At 39.5% G+C, this 19,649-nt stretch overlaps 1 protein-coding gene across 1 annotated transcript in view; it reads right to left on the reverse strand.

Annotated features, from left to right (window-relative positions):
- Positions 1-19,649, reverse strand: part of SLC35F1 (solute carrier family 35 member F1) — a 230,400-nt gene that overhangs the window by 81,330 nt on the left and 129,421 nt on the right. Inside the window, exon 2 of the mRNA XM_054280219.1 lies at positions 16,311-16,486. Within this exon, the coding sequence (XP_054136194.1) occupies positions 16,311-16,486 (176 nt within the window). The remainder of the gene's footprint in view (positions 1-16,310; positions 16,487-19,649) is intronic.

A 19,649-nucleotide genomic window follows, 5' to 3' on the forward strand; every position in this document is an offset into this window, starting at 1 on the left:
ATGGCATCTAGAATAAAACAGTTTTTAAAAGCATTCAGCAACAACAGTAATGGACGGATGGACAGAGACATAATCTGTGTGCTCTGGTGTGATTTACTGCCTTGTAGGAACCTGTGCTGTACAGAACTGAATCTGCAAATTCCCTAAGACTGTGCTTGACTGAACTCTAACCACAAGGGGCACACCTTTCAAACACAACTTCATTGCTTTTATTTCCATGGCAGCAGCTGTGAAAAGGTTATCCTGCTCAGATTAAGTGCACCAGTATTTGTGATGAAATGTTTAATCATCAAATCCCCATCAGATACTATTCATATTTACTATATTTCAAAAAGATAGAAATGCAAATTTGTCTGTGTTACTAGAGCATATGGCTCAAAAGCTGATTGGACTCTTCTGTGTTAATAAAATACCTGACTTCAAAATAGTCTGTTTCCTCAAAAGTCATCTGTATGAAAAATTCTCATTACAGCTTATACATAAATCAAATTCTTGTGAAATTTTATTCAGTTTCTATCCGTATTTTGGATATAGATGCTATCTATTACTGACATAGTGAAAACGCAACTATGTGACAGAGAAAACCTTCTATAAGGCAGGTACTTTTCTTTTTTCTCTTGCTCTGTGGTACATTTTTCACCTTTATATATTCGATTATTTCAGACAAAGGCCCTGAGAAATTACCTCATAATTTGGTCTTATTGTATCATTTATTTTGATAATAGCATGCCTTGTACAACCAGATATTGCTGCTTTGATGTTCATTTCATTTCTCCTCCTAAAAATAGTAAACAAATTTTATCCACATGAAACTGTGTTGGAATAAAAATTGTTCCTAACATATTAATGTGGAGTAAGTACAAAAGAAGCTAATGCCTCATTCAGAAGCAAATGCATCGTCTGAGGATAATTTCAAAGATGTGATCAGTTAAGAAGCAATTCCCGTCTACAGGTAACATTTGGAATAAATTACAAAAATGCTTATAGGATGAAGACAGGGAAGCAGGGAGCGGAATCTAACACAAATGAAAGGACTCTAAAAGACAAAATCAAAACCAAGAAGAGAAGTAAAGCTTTGGATGGCACTGACAGTAGGACAACCAGCATAAAAATTATTTTGGTATGGCAGGGACAAATGGAGTCAGCAGGGAATTCCTCTGATCACAGACGTGACACAGGGCTCTCAGATTACACAGAGGATGTGAACTGCTGTTCTCCAGGCATGCTGACTCACTCAGCTTTCTGCAAGCCTACATCACTGTTTTGGTCTCAGATCCCACAGCTCTTTACAGCTTTGTTTCCTTGATTTACATGTCTGTTTGTCTGTTCAGGCAATCTCTTCACAGATTTCGTTGCAACCTCCAAAATTTTCCAGAAGGCTTCAGAAAGATCAAAATGTATCTAGGTTCTGAAGTTAAAATGAAAAATTGGTTTCTGCTGCACTTTGCTTTTTGCCACGTTCAACCAAATTCTAAACATAAATTCCATGTTCAGTCTTGTGGCTACCTCTATTTCAGCATCAACATCATTCTGTCTTTTCAACCAGAACTGGACAAGATCAAAAGACAATTTTTCTCTGAATAGTTATTCCCTGAGGGAGTCAAGGACTTGGAAAGGGGGGTACCATCAACTCTTGTCCATAAATAGCCAAATCCCCCACAAATTTGAAATTGGATATGGTTGGTCTGGTTAGTAATAATATAAAACTCAAACTTGACTACCCAAACAGCCAGCCACCATGCAACCATCTGTGCCATCTGCAATTTCAGGCATCTAGAGCATTTGGTTTTGCAGCCTGTGCCTGCTTTTGAGTTTGACAGAGGCAAAACACAGATTTCTACGTCCACATGCAGGAACCAAAATCCCTTTTGCTGCTCTCAGTCATCTCACCACTGGAAGCAGGGCAGTTTGAGCACTTACAGGAGATGATCACTGAGCAATGTCACTTTGTGACTCCGGGGCCATTCAGGGTTGGGAAACCAGAGATCAGTTCTTCAGCAAACAGTCCTTGAGAAACTATTCTGTTTATGTGCTCCTGCCTGCAAACCCTTTGCCCAGCACTTCCCTCAGAGAGTCCTTTTGTCAATCAAACCAGCAAAGCCAGAGTTCCAGCAGTGATATTTCAAATCCTTTCTGCAGTGACACAAGGCTAATTGAGCACCACTTTCCCATGCTGGGAACACTTGACAACTAGAGGGGAAGGATGACCTAGGCAGTTCTCAAGGAGGAATCTGAGCAGTCCTGGTGGAAACACTCCTGTGTATTCTCTACTAAGAGGAAAAGGCTGACTGCACTCTTTGGAGGGTCTGTTTGGTGACTGTAGAGTTCTGCCACACTCCCACTGCCTTGGTGCTTAGGGCACAGTGAATGGACCAATACAGCAAAAATAATCCTCTTGCTAAGGATGCTGCTGGGCTGCAAGGGTGGTTTCCAGAGCAAATATCTGTGTTTTCTGAGCTTTCCCACCTTGCAGATGTCTGACAATGTTCCTAAGATCTTATCTCACCATGTGCCCCTGAAGCCTCACCAAACTTAATTTCTCATGTTAATATTTTCCTTACCTACTGGATGGTACTCACAGTTAAGAGGAAGCATTGGTTGTGCTTGGCAAAAGATTTACAGAAATATAAAACTCCTAACTGAAATCCTTGCAATATGATTTATTGTATCTATATATTATCTCTAAAAGATACCTTTCTAATACTGGTTCTTAAATTTAGTCGGTGATTGCTGTGCAGTGAGCAGTTCAACTGGGTCACAAAATCTTTTCTGAAAATTTAACTTAGAAGGTCTTAGTACTTTTTATGATCATATAATCATCACTAGGCAATATAATTTTGGAAGAAAGTGAATAAAAAACCTTTCTCACTATCATTTAAAGCTCTGAAATACTTATTACCGGTATATCTATTAAAATACTTATTGTCCTTGCTTTGAAGTTAGCAATGTTAATAGGTAATAAAATTAAGTTGTAATGAAGAAATTTTGTTTACTAAATTCCTTGAAGGAGAATCCTTTATTCCTGAATGGCACTGTTGATACGGGATATGATTTTCAGTTGAAAATCACTATCAGACTATCAGTAATTTGTTCACAAATCTTCACTGAAGATATAAATTTTGGATTCTACAACTAATTAATTCCAATTAACAAGTATTAATCTTTGTCTATAAGACCGCAAAAGGCAATGGCAAACATCACTGCTATTGATTCCATCTCCTGCTATTTCCTTAGTTCTACAGCTTTTTATACCTGCCAATAATCTCTCTCTCAATACCCAGAGATATAATTTTTTCAGTGAAAAATTCTGCTGAAGTGTTGCTTACATCTATTACCAAAAATTTGTCTAGTCTATTAAATACACCTCTGTACATAACAGATTAAATCTATAAAACATTAAACAGAGCTCATGAAAGTACAAAATAAAAGCAACAGTGGAAAACATTAATAGTATGACCGATAATTTTTGAAAGAACATACTCAAGCAGTTTACCTCTCAATATTGTCATTAACAGAAGATAGACTATTCCCTCCCCAAAGCAGAATTAATTGAAATTATGGAAATAAACAAAAGCTTCACCAAATGCATATGAAGAAATGTCTCTGTAATGCATGCAGGGACAGCTGACAATGAGTTTCCATTTTTATATCACTGTTCAAAATATTAAGAAAAAAGGAGATGCTGTTTGTCAGGTTACTAACAAAATATGAAATATTGGACTAAAACAACCTGTTTGTTTTGTGAAGATAGAGAAGGAATGCTGATAGAACCTGAAAATTTGCAGTAATCAGCTTCCAATCTGGAATGCGTTGCTGCGGTACTATCAGGTGGGCATGTAAAGAAAAATGAAGGTAATGGTGGAAATTTCAAGCAGAAATACCCTGTGTACATTTGAAGATGGGATTTTCCTTCTTGTTGCAGTTGGCTTGGGCTTATTTGACTGTTTAAGTTTGAATTTCTGGTGCACATACTTAGAAATTATTTTTTAAATACTTGGAGTGTACACATGCTTAAAAATACTTATTGATAGAAATTTCACACCTTGTGCTTTTCCATACAAGTTCGTTGACACAGCACCTCTACATTTTATACTCCCTCCTTTCTCTACAAAGAGGACTATCACTGTCTTCACTGCTTGACAACTGAAACAAGTACCTTGCTTTTAAATCAAGATTGTTTTTACAAAGATGGTTTTAAGGAGAGATTAATCAGCCATAAAGATGACATGTCTTCATTCAGATTTAGGCATGGATACAATCCTTATAGACAGAGACACTGAAATACAGCCTATGTATGAAAAGAGTCAGCCCTGCTAAAAATGTTTCTATGATCAAGGCATAGCAACAGAGCAACTCTTCCACAGACACTCTGGGAACTCTTCCTTGCAATCACACACTTTCATTGATAGAAAATACTTTTGCTAATAAAAAAAGATACGTTTCTACGTTGTATAAACATACATATAGTTATGTATACATGCCCAAACTTCTGTGTTGCCTTGCATTTTATGTTTATTTCAACAGGCTCCCGAAAAGATCTTGGTGAGTGTGCTCTCTATTTTAAAAAAGGATTCTATCGAGTAGTCATTATATTACTGGCAAGAAATACTATTGTAAATACCCCCATAATTTGTCTTCTTAAGGGCAGGTTGTTCTGAGATATGACTTGAGTACTCTCACCTTGAAGCAGCAACACATTTCTTTTCTGCAGTGTGCCATATCCTTCAAAGAAAAAAGAACCCTACTTTCTTTTTTACTGGTTTTATTTTACTCCATGCTTCAGAGAAATAGTCTTCTGATAAAAACAGACTACTTTATATTTTCTAGGCAAACAACAATAGAAGAAACACATCCAATACCCTTGCTAAATGAAAAGTGGCGGTATTCCCACATTTCTAATACTCCATTCCACAGAGAAAAAGTAGGTGGGTTTGAGTGACAGACCTCAGACAATCATGAACTGCAGACTCACCAGCATTCCCAAGTATTATTGTCCATGCAATTTCAGTGTTACAGCTGCAGTGGGCAGAAATGTGAAAGTTTGAGTCCTCTTTCTGCTCGGTAACTTCTAGTGATTATTACTTTCCCTGCAGATCCTCAGTAGAGCGCTTTCCCACAGAGAGAGGCAGTCTGCCACAGGTGTAAAACACCAGTGGGAAGAGGAACATGGCACTTGGGATGTGACAGTGGCGTGTGCCAATCGTGCTATCATTGAAAGAGGAACTAAAACACCAGGGCACATGCTTTTTTGATGCAACGTGCTTGGTCCTTGGCAGGGTTTCTCCACCTTGTCCATCTGACATGCTGTGGTTCCTCACACAACATGTCCAACATCCACTTAAAATTCACTCAGACTTCCTACTGTGAGGCTGCTTCTGTAACTTCAGCTCCTGCCAGCCTACCACACCCTGAGCTACTTGGTTTTCTTAGAAATCACTCAACCCAATCATCTCAACCCAGCGACTGCTGGCCACCTGACTCAACAACCAAGTTCATGCAGACCTCTTATCTCCAGCTTTAGCAGGGACCAGCTCACAAAAAACATTTCTACATCAGGTTTGACTCAGTCATGAGAGCATCAGACATTCATTGGAATCCTTCAAGTTTTTTTGATGCACTCTTCAGCTTTGGAATACAATCTTAACACAAGACATTTTGTCTTAAGACAAAATTTAACCCAGTTTAGTTTCAGCACACTTTTGGAAAAGATTCCATAGGGTCCTTCACCAGCATCCATGCATTCTGGAATTCACATCCATGGCTGGGAAGAGCTCACTGGTGACTTGGTTTACCCATGGAAAGCTTGGCAACTGGCAAGTTGCCATGTTCCTAGTCATGCTGCGGCTTTTTCTTATCATGTGCCTGCCCAATTGAGCATGAAGCCTAGCTCAGGAAAACATGACATTCTAGTATCTTCAGATGATAAGCAATACAAAATAATTTTAAAAATGAATTCTACCAAAAATACATACTTTGGGATTTTTTATATGTACACATGTGTGTGCATGGAAAAACTCCATCAATATAAACCACCTTAGGTCCTTTTAAATGAAAACAAATCTTTTACATGCCAAATTTAATAAATAAGGGCACTAGTTGCTCTTTTTCTACACCAAGCTGTTGAAATCTTAATAGGACAATTGAAAGCACATTCAAACCAAAGATTCCAACTAGCAGTGAAAACAAACAGCATATATCAAAATTTATGTTGATGAACACGACACTCCCTCCCTTATGCCATCAATGATGCAAATCACTGCAGATCCATTTGATTAAAATAGTGACAGTTCACTTCTACTCTGGGCTATTAAAACCTCCTTTAGCATTAGGCAAAACAAAACCAAGTATCAGATCACACACAGATAATCAGAGCAGCATGGACAAGTGATATTGTGCAAGCATTCTAGTAGCTGCACAGGAGCAAGTTCATTAATATTTAACTCAGACAAGGCACAGATGCATAATTTTCCTTTGAAACCTTATTTGCTATATTTCTGCAATAGTTACAAAAATATCCCTATGAATTGACTGTCACTGTGCTAAAACTGAAAACTAAGGGGTAAGTGCTCCTTTGAGACATGCACATGGCCTCTCCCTCCCCTGTGTACTTGGAGCACTCACTACTGCTGTCAGCAAAGCTCCCACCTTTACCTCAAAGCTCCCTCCTCTCATCAGGGAAATGTGTGCAAGAAATGGAGGAGGCTGACAGACAGCATATATTATCCTTATCCTTTTCTCTTTAATGTTAAATCAGGAAAGATAATGTAGGGGGAGGTTCTAACAGAGTTGGTTGCTAATGACCTTGAGCTGCTCTGTTCTGCAGTGAATTTGGTCTAGAGCATCCCCAAGGTTTGTGAGCAGTGTTACAGCCAAAGGGACTAAGAGGTGAGTCCCCAGGTCCCTGCATCCTGAGCACCTTCCAGAAGTGACCTGGTGTCCTGTGACCTGTGCTTGGCAGCTCAGGAGCAGAAGGGAGAGACAGCACAACTGCAACTTGAATGTTGAGTGCTACATTTATAAACATTCTTTCAGATGAAGCTGCAATTATTATTATAGCACTATCATCCAGAAATGTAACAGGAATGCAAGACGACCAGATGCCAGTAGCTAACAGTTCAGCTAAACACAAAGGAAAAATGCTTATAAAGTGGTAGATAAACTTACAGGATATTTGTACATTTTTGCCTCAAAGATGTATTTAGTTGTAAAAATAAATATATGTATTACCTTGGTAGTAAGGGACATGAAAGAAGACAAAATCACTGCTTGTGTTAGGACTAAGTATTAAGTGTGAGGCAGAAGAATAAGTTGAGAATACAGCTTTATCCTACTGGCATAACATTTTATTCCCTTGATTCATGCTGTCTTATAGTCCTTGTTTTAGAAAAGGTAGTACTTCCAAATCTTCAGAAAGGATGTGATCTTCACAGGGACTTTACTGCAAGTCTTGTGTACAGTTTACAAGTGGGCTCTGCAAAATGGGAAGCTATTGAGCCTTTGATTTAATGAAAACTTAGGAAGTCAATTCAATTCACTGCAGGGACTGCTTTGTTCTTTCATTATGATTCCTTTTTAATGAGAAAGACGATGGCAAGGATAAACTCCATTCCTCGGAATTTTTACACTAATTACATACAAAGCACCATTCTGGCAGAGCGGGACTTATCTCCTTCAGGCAATGCAGTTATCATCTTGTAACCACACTTCAGATCTCCCACATGAACGCTGGAGCTACGTGTGCTGAATGTGGATCCTGCTAGCCTGGCTAGCTCTTTGGCTTGATGAATGTTTAAATATTCCATAAATCACAGGAAAATACCGATACTGCATGAAGAGGCAGAGACAACCCCTGCATTCTGCTTACAGCTGTAGGATCAAGGGTGCACTATTTTATCAGAACCATTAACTTCCCTCATTGAAGTGGGAAGGGATGGTTGGTTTTGCAAACAGTACTTGAGATGTTTATGTATTAACAAGAGCCAGACACATATACTACCTCTACAAAGGACAGTTATCCCTTCATTCTACCAAAAAATCAAGTGTTTGTGATTCAGCTCACATCCTTATGAGACAATTTATTATTTGACATACTGTGAGGCAATCTGGGCTACATAGAGAGCTTCATTACCCTCAAATAAAATTACTGAGAACAACATTCACCCCTCTGCAACACCCTGATACTGTGGAGTAAGTTTCAAAGCTCAATCTATGCTCACGGCCACGGTATCTCAGCACTTCCAAGGCCGTGCTACCTTGCTTTCTACCTGCTCAAAAGTCTTGATTCTTTCACCAACAACATCTGTGCCTCTGTTTGAGCCTGTGGTACAAAATACACGTAGTGGCATCTGCAGAGATGGAGACAAAACTCAAGCTGCAAGATGCATGAGGGGTAGGTACAAACTGCGCTTCCTCAGAGCTTCCTCGAGCCTGCCCACTCATCCTTCTAGTGATGAGGTTTATTGTCTCAAACAGGAACTCACAGCCTTGTGCTCAGATTGGCATTGTCTTCGAAGTACTGGCAGGGCTCCTGGAAAAGTAGGCAGGGAGGGAGCTTTCCAGGCTCAGCAACAAAATCTAAATCCTTATCCAAAGATAAATGCTTGCAAATATATGTTGCAGATTTGCCTCTCAGACTTAGGTGCTGGCATCACCAAGAAAAGCATGACAGCATGAAATGCCACATTGTGATGATTTTTTGATTCTGCTGAATTTCACTAGCTACCTGTGATTTTGCAGCTGCGAGCTGAGTAACTGCAATGCTTCCCATTTTATTGCATCTGTGGTTTCTATTTATGGACTTACTGGCATAAAATGGCCACAGCTGGCTAAATGCTCCTAAAATGAATGTACATTTACCTCCAGGGCAAAACTGCCTTTTTCTCAAGTAGTATACTCAGCATAGACATTGCCTCACAGCAATGATGCAGCATCTTGATGCAAACATGCTTCATCACCCAGGACTTTGGCCAGCCTCAAGCTCAGCATCCCTTTCACGCTCGCTGCACTCAGTGCCTGTAAGGTTTGCTCTCATAAAATATGCACCAGTCTTTGAACCATGGTGCAAATCTGAATGCTGTGTCTGGAAGGTACTGGCTGAGGGCATAAACTTGGCAGCCAGAAAGATAACCAGGTCTGAGCTTCCCAAAGTGAGAGTGATCTGAACTGCCTGATTTGAATCTTCCAGGGACTTTTTTACAAGGAGAGGTATCCCTAGTGCAACTTCAGAACAAATTCATTTTCTATATGGACAAGAACTCCCATTACCTCATTTAGGTCAAGAGAATGGTTAGAGAAATCTCTTTTTTCCCCTGTGCTCTTGTCTGCATCACCAAGCACGGGAAAAATTAGGTGTTCCTATCCTTTCACACAATGCACTCTTGCAGCTTTTGTTCCTGATGGCACAAAGGATGCTTCCTTAAGCACCAAAGCTATTTTGAAAGCAACCTAGTAACAAGAGGTGTCTCAGGGTTGAACGAGCTGCATCAGGGATCAAGGGACACTACTGCAGAGAATGCTACAGCACGGATGCTTGATTAGGGCAGGCCTTTATTGCTTTGGGGTTATCGTGATTGTATTAGTGATTGCATCATTAAACCAGGACATACTGTGCTCAAGCTTAACTGCTGCCACCTCCATCCTAGAGGAACAATGCTTTCCAATTTTCAGTTTGTATGTGCCATGGGATGTACATGATTTACTCCAATGATACCATGCAGGAGCATATAACGTGCTGCTTTGGCTGGGTTTAAAAAAAGAAAGATATTTTGTAACACACGATGCATGCTGTGGGTTTGTACAGCAAGTGCTTACCTAACGACCAGGAGCACCTTATTGAGAGAAATAACTCTAGAGAGAAAAAGCAGAGGGGCTTTTTGAGCCTTTTCCTGCCATTTTATTTGCCCTATGTTTGGGGCCAGGATTCCTCTCTCTAAGTGTTTATTTGTACCTTGTTAAACAGCTGGCAAAGCAAAGCACACATGATGGAAATGAAAATTGACAAAGCCCTGAGATGCCTGGTCCTTTGTGTGGGTGGAAAGGAGCAGCAGGGCCAAAGCAGAAAGCATCTGTTTGCTGGTCAGTGTAACAAGAACAGCTGAAAGTGAAAAAAAAAACCCTGAGGATTAAAAAATACCATCCAACATCTCTGCTAGGAATAGCCAAACAAATCAGAACAAAAGACAGAGGTCAAGTCTATTGGTTTTAACCCTGCCTTTGTATCCCCAACATGGTCTTTTCTTTTTTTTTTTTAACCCGTCCTCTCCAGCTATGTGGAATAATCATACTATGCTGAAATTGCATCTGTTTTAGCATTATGGCTAACAATGCAAGATGACTTCACTGGACTGGGAAGGGAAATTCGATGTTTAGAGCAACTATCATAAAGAAAAAAAATTGCAAGTTTCTGTATGAAAACTTTACATACCTGAAAAGTTTGACACCTCACTGAATTGTTATCACCTACAGAGTAAAATAACGAAAGCTCATTCAGCAGCAGCAGCAGTCAACATTTTGTAGCAGGAAATTTTAAAAACTCAATTGGAAGCAGAATGAAAATTCAAACACAATTATTATGTAAATAGAACTGAACAGAAATCTGGCTCTAGTCACACTGGTTTTTTTTCCAGCTAGCTTGCTGTGGTGTCCATGATATGATAGGCAAATCCCAAATACATAACGTATCATAATCCTTGTTCTTCTGAGCATGCTATCCAAAACTGAAAATTGCACATTACAAAAAAAGTTCTCTGCAATTTGAAGTGTCTGTAAATAGGCAGCATTCTAGTTTCATTTCTCCTAAAGTATAGAATTCCCTCTGAATATGAAAAGGGCTCTTCAGATCCCAAACAAAGGGACTATTTGGCTGACCATTCTCATAATAAACATATCCCACACGGTTTGGCATCCTAATTAGAAGCCCAGAGTAATTAGGAGAAAGTACATTGCAGACAGCAATGTGTAACACAGCAGGGAGATTCTGCAGCACTGCTACGAGAATACCAAAGACCTGAAGGTCATTATTTTTCACTGGTTCCAAGCCACATTTGCTGCTGTGTTCATTTTTACAATGCAGAATGATCACGGCCCCCTGCACTGGGAGGGCTGTGAGAATCATAGAATCACAGAATGGTTTGGGCTGGAAAAGACCATGAAGACCGTCCAGTTCCAACACCCCTGCCATGAGCAAGGACCCTTCCACTACACCAGGTTGCTCAGACCCCCATCCAACCTAGCCTGGAACACTTCCAGGGATAGGGCATCTAAACCTACTTCCAGTTTAAAGCCATTTCCCCCCATCCTATCTCTACATACCTTTGTCAAATGGAAGAGACGAGCCAGCTGGACTTGCCCTTCCCTGTGCTTCAAGGACAATGTCACATCTTCTGGCTATGTCTGCCACGTGTTTGCAGGCCAGTGTGTGGGCTGAGCTGTTGCCTTGAGAATCCAAGGACTCCTTCTATCACAGCTAGATAGAGCAATAAAGCTACTTGGCTGCAGCTTTGAACATTTTATTTGACTGGAGGGATACCAAGCTCTTTGTTTTACATCAGTGGCATGAGCATGCTTAGGAAGCTGAACAGTGATGAAATGGATCTTTTCTAATCAAAATCACTCCCTGCCATCCTCAGTGGAGAGGAAATTCTGACAGGATCAATGCCTTTCCAGAAGACATTTAATCTCAATGGTACAACATATATTGTCCAAAGTACATGATATCTAATATAGTTTGATCAGTTTAAGTAATATACTTTCTTTGTTTCCCAGACAAACAAGATTGTTCTTACTGACAATTGACAAAAAAAGGTGTTGGATTAAAAGAAATTCTGTTATGTCTACCTAAGTTAAGTATATAATCCTAGCTTTGTATTAATATACATTTACTACTAGAATGGAATTAAGTAAAAAGAGACATTTACCCTTTCAATCATTCAATAAATAGCTGACAAGCACCGCAGCGAACAAAAAAAACCAACTCCTATATAGCAGTTCCTTCCTTCAATTAGCTGGTTTTGGTCAACTTTGGTGAAGTAGGAGTGATACTGGGGAGGAGTGCCATTATCTAAATAGAAATACATACTTGGATAGCAGACACATCAGGAAATTACATACGGCTGAGATATTAATGGCATAAACCACTCTGAGATAGAAATGCTTAAAAAAATGATATGCCAGTAAGAGGTCTGCAGTCTTACTAGTCTCACAGGACTCTCTGGCTTACTCAGGGGCACAGATCACCTTTAATTATGTATCAAATCTAAGACATTACAGTTACTGTAGGGAAAACTCTATTTCTATTGACAGATGATATAACCTCATCACTTGACCTAGAAGCAGGATTCATCCAGACATCCAGAGATTCATAAAAAATGTTTCTGAACTAGGAGATTATTGCCATCTCTTAGTACTGGTGGGCTGAAAATACTCAGTAACTTGTTGCTCTAAAATGCAAGGCTCAACTTGCAGTGTGGAGCCCTACTCACACAGAATCTGGCCCTCAAGGCTTTGTGGTTCCCGTCTGCTCAAAAGACACTTCCATGGCTCCCTCATTTCTTGTTTTCCAGAATAACAAAAAAATAGCAGTTTCGGGTTCTTTTTCTGTTTTTAATGATGTCTAGTAGATGTGTTGTTTTCATTTGTAGCATATGTGACGTGGCTTTAAGAAGTAATTTATTTTTGGTGGCAAGCTGCTGAGGCTTGCTCCCATGTTGGCTGTTAGCAATTAACACCTTCTGGTCCACTATGGACAATTTCCCACTTCCTGCTTTTTAAGGTGCTAAAACTAATCTCCACCAGCTCTATCCCTCACAGCTCCATTTCACCCACTTGAGGCTTTTCTCACTGATAGCCAAGGTTTTTCTTTTCCTCCAGTAATAATGACATAGGACCCAGAGGATATAGGGAAGTATCCCTACATGCCTTTGTCAAGCATTTCCCTCTGCTAACGAGGAGACTGAGGTGAGATAATATGTGTTAAAACCTTCTCAGAGGTGTTACCATGGACAAACACAAGTTCTGGCTGTGAAAACAACAGGCGTGAGAGGAAGCTACCTCAAGAGAAGGAACTGAGAATGACCTCATTACCTGTTAAATGTTTGGCAGATTTATTTTCATCAAAAAAATCCAAGTTTAGACAAATTCTTCCACTTTTTCATGACCTGTTCCTGAGTGGTACCCATGTTTTAAGGCCCATATGAAAATCTGAAAAGATCAGATCTCCTTCAATGTTTTTGTCACTTTTTATTTTGGTCATGAGAACAAAGTTGCAATGATGAGGAAAAGCCTTACTTACATGAACTTCACTGCTTAAAACTATTAAGTCTACTTTTACTCCTTGAAACGCCTCTTTTTTGGAGATTTAGATTTGGGTTTTGGGTTTTGTTTTGTTGGGGTTTTTTTGCGTTTTTTTTTTTTTAACATGGAAATGAAGTTTTAAAATTTCAGAGATTCTGACACCTGCAGGACTGTGTCTCTCCACTATCTGATGACATGTTGATTCATGCAAACTGACAATCCTAATCTATGTATCCATTAGGGCAAGCGCTGTGGTAAAATTATCTTGGAAAACAATCTCAACTCAATATAAAAATGTAGCGGACACTGCTGATGCTGGGCTAACTTTAGCTGCTGGAAGCTGAGCATTCACTGCAGAGGGCTTTAGTCAGAAAAGCTCAGGAGCTTTAATCATCTGCTAATGATGATTTTCAGAGACCAGTGCAAATTCTGCCTTTTCATTATCACTCAGGGAGCATATAAGAACAGCGAGGGACAGCTAAGTCCAAGGGCATCCAGAGTAAATCAAATTTTGGAACAAGCCTCTACAGAAAGAGGAACTCTTTATGTCTTGAGGAAATTATAGCTTTCAGTCCTAGAGTGAATTCAGCGTTTTTTTGGCTACCCCAAGTGACACCTCCTTAAATGCTACATTTCTGCAAAAATCCCAGGAATTAACAAAGCAAGGAAAGAAAAAGACAAAGGGATGCAATTACTTTTTACTACAAATCAATTTATGATGGCTTGATTTCTGAAGGAGAAAGAGAATGATTTAAAAACTTTTCATTCTTTTATAGAGAAGAACCATACTTGAAAAAAAAGTTTTTTGATGATGTCAGCACTCAGAACAGAATCATCATTAATATTATTATGTGATTTCCATCTATTAATGAAGCCACATGATTAGAGCTGCTAGAGAAACTGCCTTAATGGAACAAACACAGATAATGGATTTGAATAAAAACACAAGCAAAAAGACAATGTCAGGCTCAGTCAGCTGGCAACATTAAATGCTGAGTAAATAAATAGGCTGTGTAGTGCTGTACCATCCAGCAGGAATGTTATGATGAATGCCTGGATCACTGCTTTCATAGCTTCTGTAGCCAATTTTATTTTCGGTTTTTTTGGATGAAACCATCTTTTTGGGGGTTTTTTTTACAGCTCCTTTTCCAGACAATTCCATTGGTATCCTTGACATGTGCTCTAGTTGTTTGTGTGGTCCGTAATCAACCACAGGCTTTTTCAAACACCTATTCCAGCCCTCCTCGCTTGTCCAGAAAACATTTTACACATATTCCTAACCCTTTACCACTTAGTTCCCAAACCTATCATATTGGCACAGCAGATACTTCTGACAAACTCCCTCTAGCCCACCACTATATTTTTAAACAGAGTCAGAAAAATATTTATAAAGTACCTTTTTAATACTTATTTATATATGAATAATGCAGAGTGTTTGATAGCATTTTTAGATGTCAATATACACCAGACATCAAACCTTATTCCAAATTAGCCTCTGTAATGCACAGCAGAATGCAGTATCTATATGGGGATACCCTCTCACAAGCATTTTCAAAAAAGTAAAATCTGTTTAAGAGTCCATATAGGGACTTGCCTTCCACAGTATCTAAATCAGTCCAGAGGAGGACATTTCTGGGACAGAACTTGTGAACATCTAGGCAATCCTACACTCAGAATAATTATTTTTTAACACAGTTCTCCAGAAAGCTGCTACTAATAACACATTTTAAACCTTTGGCAGAGTAAAGTATGTGGTGATGTTTCCCCCTACACAAACTGAAATACCAAGACAGTGAAACAGTGCCTGAGCAATCTCTCCTTATATAAGAATCAACATTTCCTTTGCACATTGGCTTTTAGCACCTCTGCAAAATGCCAGTGGGGACCAATGTTTATAAAACTTATGTTGTAATATGCTTAAGTGATTTGTGCTGGAGTACAGAAGTATTTTTTTGACTGTTCATTTTTGCATAGAAATTAAGTCCTTGCTGCTTTGGAACACTTTTAGCATTGTATCACAAGACTGTACAACGAGTGAAGAACTTAAGCTTCAGGGTTGTTCCCTTAAAAGATCAAAGACCAATTCAAAAATCATTGTTCCTGTAAGAAAACATGAGCTTTTCAGTATGCTGATAAATGTACCACAGCCTAATACATTTTATAGTTGTTATCCTCCACAGAGCCCTACCCTCCTTATGTCAAGAGAACACATGATATTTTTTCTCTTTTATTTAGCTTCTAATCTACGTGTTCTGTGAAGGTGAATAAATAAAATTATTCCAAAAAGGAAGAGTGGCTGAGAAATGTACTTAAATGCATTCACTTCCCACACCTCATCTAGAAATGAAATCTCAAAGAAGGGAAGGGATATGCAGGAAAGGCACAACCCCTCATAAAAAAATACAGACTGTCAAAGAGAGCATCATTAGATAAACAGTACCAAAGCATACTGCATAATGTAATGCATTTCTCATTTTGGAGGTCAGATTGGTTACACAGGCCCATGGCAAAGCAGTGACAGGGCCATGGAGCTGCTCTGCCCAAAGCTGCCCCCATAGAGAGAGAGCACCCAAAATCTCTCCCTTCATCTCCTACTTCCCAATAACTAAAAGTTGGCTGCTATTTCTTTCTGTCTAGTAAGTGAACTACTGAATTGCCATAATCAGCACCTAGAACTAGCAAGCTCTTCTTTGCTTGCACCTGAGCTCTCCTCAGTCTATGTAAGATGTAAAGCACACCTAAAGTATTTCCCAGCAAGGCAAGAACAACCAGAATTCAAAAGTACTGATGTTTACTTTAGCTTTCAGGTAGCACCCCAGTCCTTGAGATCTAATGCTTCATTCTTTGCTAATGAAGATTTGTTGGTGTTTTTTTCAGTTTATCCAATACGTATTTCTAGGTAATGTAAATATGGAACAAATGCTAGTGGTATATGTGTCTAAATCATATTGCTTGTTGTTGCTCTGCAGAAGCCTTTATCCCCACTGCTTTCTATAAAACAGTTTCAGAGAGCCACTCACCTTGTCTGACGGCTAGTGTTGTCGTGTAGACCAAGAACAGAAGGATATAATTGAGGAAGCTCTGGAAAACAGGTGTGTTGGCATGGAAGTCTTCTGAGAGATACTTGCTTGTGAGACCAATGCCACAGATAAGGAGGGAGAGTACCTGGCCAAGTGCCACAGACAGCAAGAGATCCCTGAAAGGAATGAGAATAACAGACATAAAACACTCAGCCTCCTCACTAAGGAGGAAATGCTCATCCTCCTCCAGGAATCACATTCAGCATTTCTGGGACATGGAAGAAACATGATGCTTCAGTCAACGAGGGGACCTGCTGGGTATAGCCAACATAACATTTCCATTATTCCTGCTCTTATCATGAGCATAAACATTGTGCCAACATAGTAGCTCTTATTCACATATTAAACAACAGCAGATGGCACATCCCTACCATTTAATTTTGCATTTCACATTTCACAAAGGATAAATGATAGTTTAAATCAACCAAAACACAGAACTGCTTCCTTTGAGCATCCTCCTTAAAAGAAAGACCCAGGGTTATCATTCAGACACAGTGGGAAACAGAGCTTTCAGGACTTAGCAGCCAAAGAGAAAAAGAAGATAAAGGATCATGTTTCATCATCAAGATGAATATACATTTTATCATATAAACTATTATTCCATCTACTCTGGATAAATATATTTACATTTTGTTTCACCTTTCCAAGTGCTTACTTTCTCTTCTGCTTGATGGGAACAGGAGATTGCAATTTTCCCCTTCCTGTCTCCTTCTGGTTGTTAGAAATATACTTTCTGGTTAGGCTTTTTGCTTTAATCTGTTTTTCTTATTTTTCATCTCCAGTATCTTCTGCATTCTCCTATTACAATCCCATTCTCCTTCCCCACAAGCTTCAAACACTCTCTTCATTTGTGCATGATCTCTGTCTTCCTATAAAATTCTCTTTACTGCAGAAACTGTTACATCTGAAAGATTTTTTTTCCTCCAAATACCTGCATCTCTTTTACTCTTCTTGTAGACTTTATTATCAAACCACACAGACCAACTGAGTCTAAACAATCTTCCTTTTCCAAATTCTGGCACAGGATCTCCCATGCCCACAACACAGAAATATCTGTATTTTTTAAATTACCCTTAAGAATTTTTCCAGGTCCCCCCTGTGTCATCATTCTCATGCTGACCAGGTCTGCTCTACAGCTATACCTTCCCAGAAGAATGAAATGCAAAAAGTGTTGGTCTGGTAGAGAAGCAAGCAAAAACAATGCCAGGGAGAGCAAAAGAGCATCCAAAGGGGACATCTGGTCTGAGCCCTGCTCACTGCTACTGCTGCTGTCACCAGTCCCCAGAAAAGAGGGGCTGAGCTCCCTGGGGAAGGTATGAAGGAGAGAAGCATGTTCTGCAATGTCTCATTGGAGCCTGCAATGAGGAAAGGGAACTAGGCAATCCTAAGGGAGTAGAGGAAGGAGGGCAGCACCCTGCTCAGCTATAACACTATTTCATGTGTGTTCTCTGCCAGACAGTTAAAAAAAATATTGCTTCAAGGCTGCTTTGCTTTCCCTGACAGATTTCCCTGACCTCGGCTCTGTGTGTTTGGCAGTGATGAGCATCTGTGCTCCCACAACTTGGTAAACTCAAGTGTCAAGCTCGTTTCCCTTTTTCTCATAAACAATCCTCCCACTAATGTGTCGTGGTGTCAGTCATGGCGTGATTTAACCAAAGAGACACTGGAAAGCACGGGAGGCTGGGTACTCATATTCAGCTAACATACCTCGCTGACAAACAGCCTGACACACAGAGTAAAGAACAAACTCTATTGTGCTAAACCCTGTGTTTTGATGGGAGACTGCTGCATAAGCAGCAAGTAAGACTCTACTACTGCTACCTCTGCCTTCACATTACTCACTCTACTGTGAAACACAACCAAGGGAAACAAACACACTCGACAGAGGTGACATCTAAGACCATGATGCAGATGCTGCCTACACTACTGATCCTCAGCTCCTGTTGTTACCTGCTCTGCTGTTGACGTGGAATAGGAAATTTGAGTACTGACTGCAATTTAAATCCACATATTAATCTTGCACCCTTGTTTACAGTTCTTCATTTAGCTGGATATTGTCTCCTACATCATTCTGTAATTAAGCTTCATGCAGGGTTGTCCTCTTGCCTACTGCCATTTCTGTAGTTCCATTTTCTTAGTAAATTAGATGTTTGCAAATCGGCTCCTGGCTTTACATGAAATGCAGGTGTGTCCCTGTATTTTGGCTGTGCCTGTGAGTGAAAGTTGTATTACATTCACTGGGGGACTGCACCTGCTCTGAAGAGAAGCATCTTGGATCCTGCTTAGATTTACATAAAGCTAAACACACCCTCTCTCAGGAAAGGATTCTTACAATAACATATTTCTTGCTCCCTAGGGCTGTGAGCTGTTGGGAACCACACTAATCATTACATTTTTTCTGCCTGGTAGCAAGTTTGATAAGGTCTTACAAAAGGCATATTTTCTAGCTCAGCTCTCTATATTCAGGTGCGTCACCAGGCCTGACCAGTCTGCACTGACATTATCATTAAAAATCCAACTAAAAAAACCTGAAAAACACCAGGTAAATTTCAAAGCTGTATTTGACAGCTGTAGCCCTCTCTGGTGTATGTTTTGATTCTCTCATTGCTATTTTGCTATTTATAAAACAACCACAGTTTTTCATAGTTGGTTCTTTGCCAAGTCATTCAACCATATCTACAAGTGACAGTTTTCCTAAAGAGTCAAGGAGTCAAGGTCTACAGCATACATACATACACACAGCCTGCCCTCAGCCTCTGGATTTTACATTTCATAAACTTTTAAACAAGAAGGTAATTCAAATTTTATGGTCTTATTCCTGAAAAGTCATTGAGAATACCTCTCTATGTCTTCTGTCAATTTCAAAATGTGTCCAAAAATCCACTTGCTATTGCATAATTGAAGTCATCAATGAACACAAAGGGTAATTGGAGTTCAGTTCATGGACAAAAAAATCAAGGCTGTGAACCTAAACACCTCCAAGTCTGTAAGTAAAGGCTGAATCTGTATAAACTCTGTAATTTGAAAGCGCTTTTGAGTAAAAATTGTCTTTTAGAAAAAAACTGAATGCAAAAAATGTAGAAAACTACTTTGTGGCAGTCCAAGTGCAAGCAGTACCACCAATTGCTGTCTTTCAAAACACTGACTACAGAAATGATACTGAGTACATACTTACTGCTGGTCTCTGATTTTTGCACACATTTGGTATTTCTAATTATGTAAGAAAACTCATTCTGAAGTCAAGCTGTTTTGCTTCTCTTCCAGTCAGGACTTAGTTAA

The sequence above is a fragment of the Melozone crissalis genome, unplaced genomic scaffold (assembly GCF_028551555.1).
Source record: "Melozone crissalis strain CALT ecotype California unplaced genomic scaffold, PUWL_Pcris_2 ptg000027l_1, whole genome shotgun sequence".
NCBI lineage: Eukaryota > Metazoa > Chordata > Aves > Passeriformes > Passerellidae > Melozone > Melozone crissalis.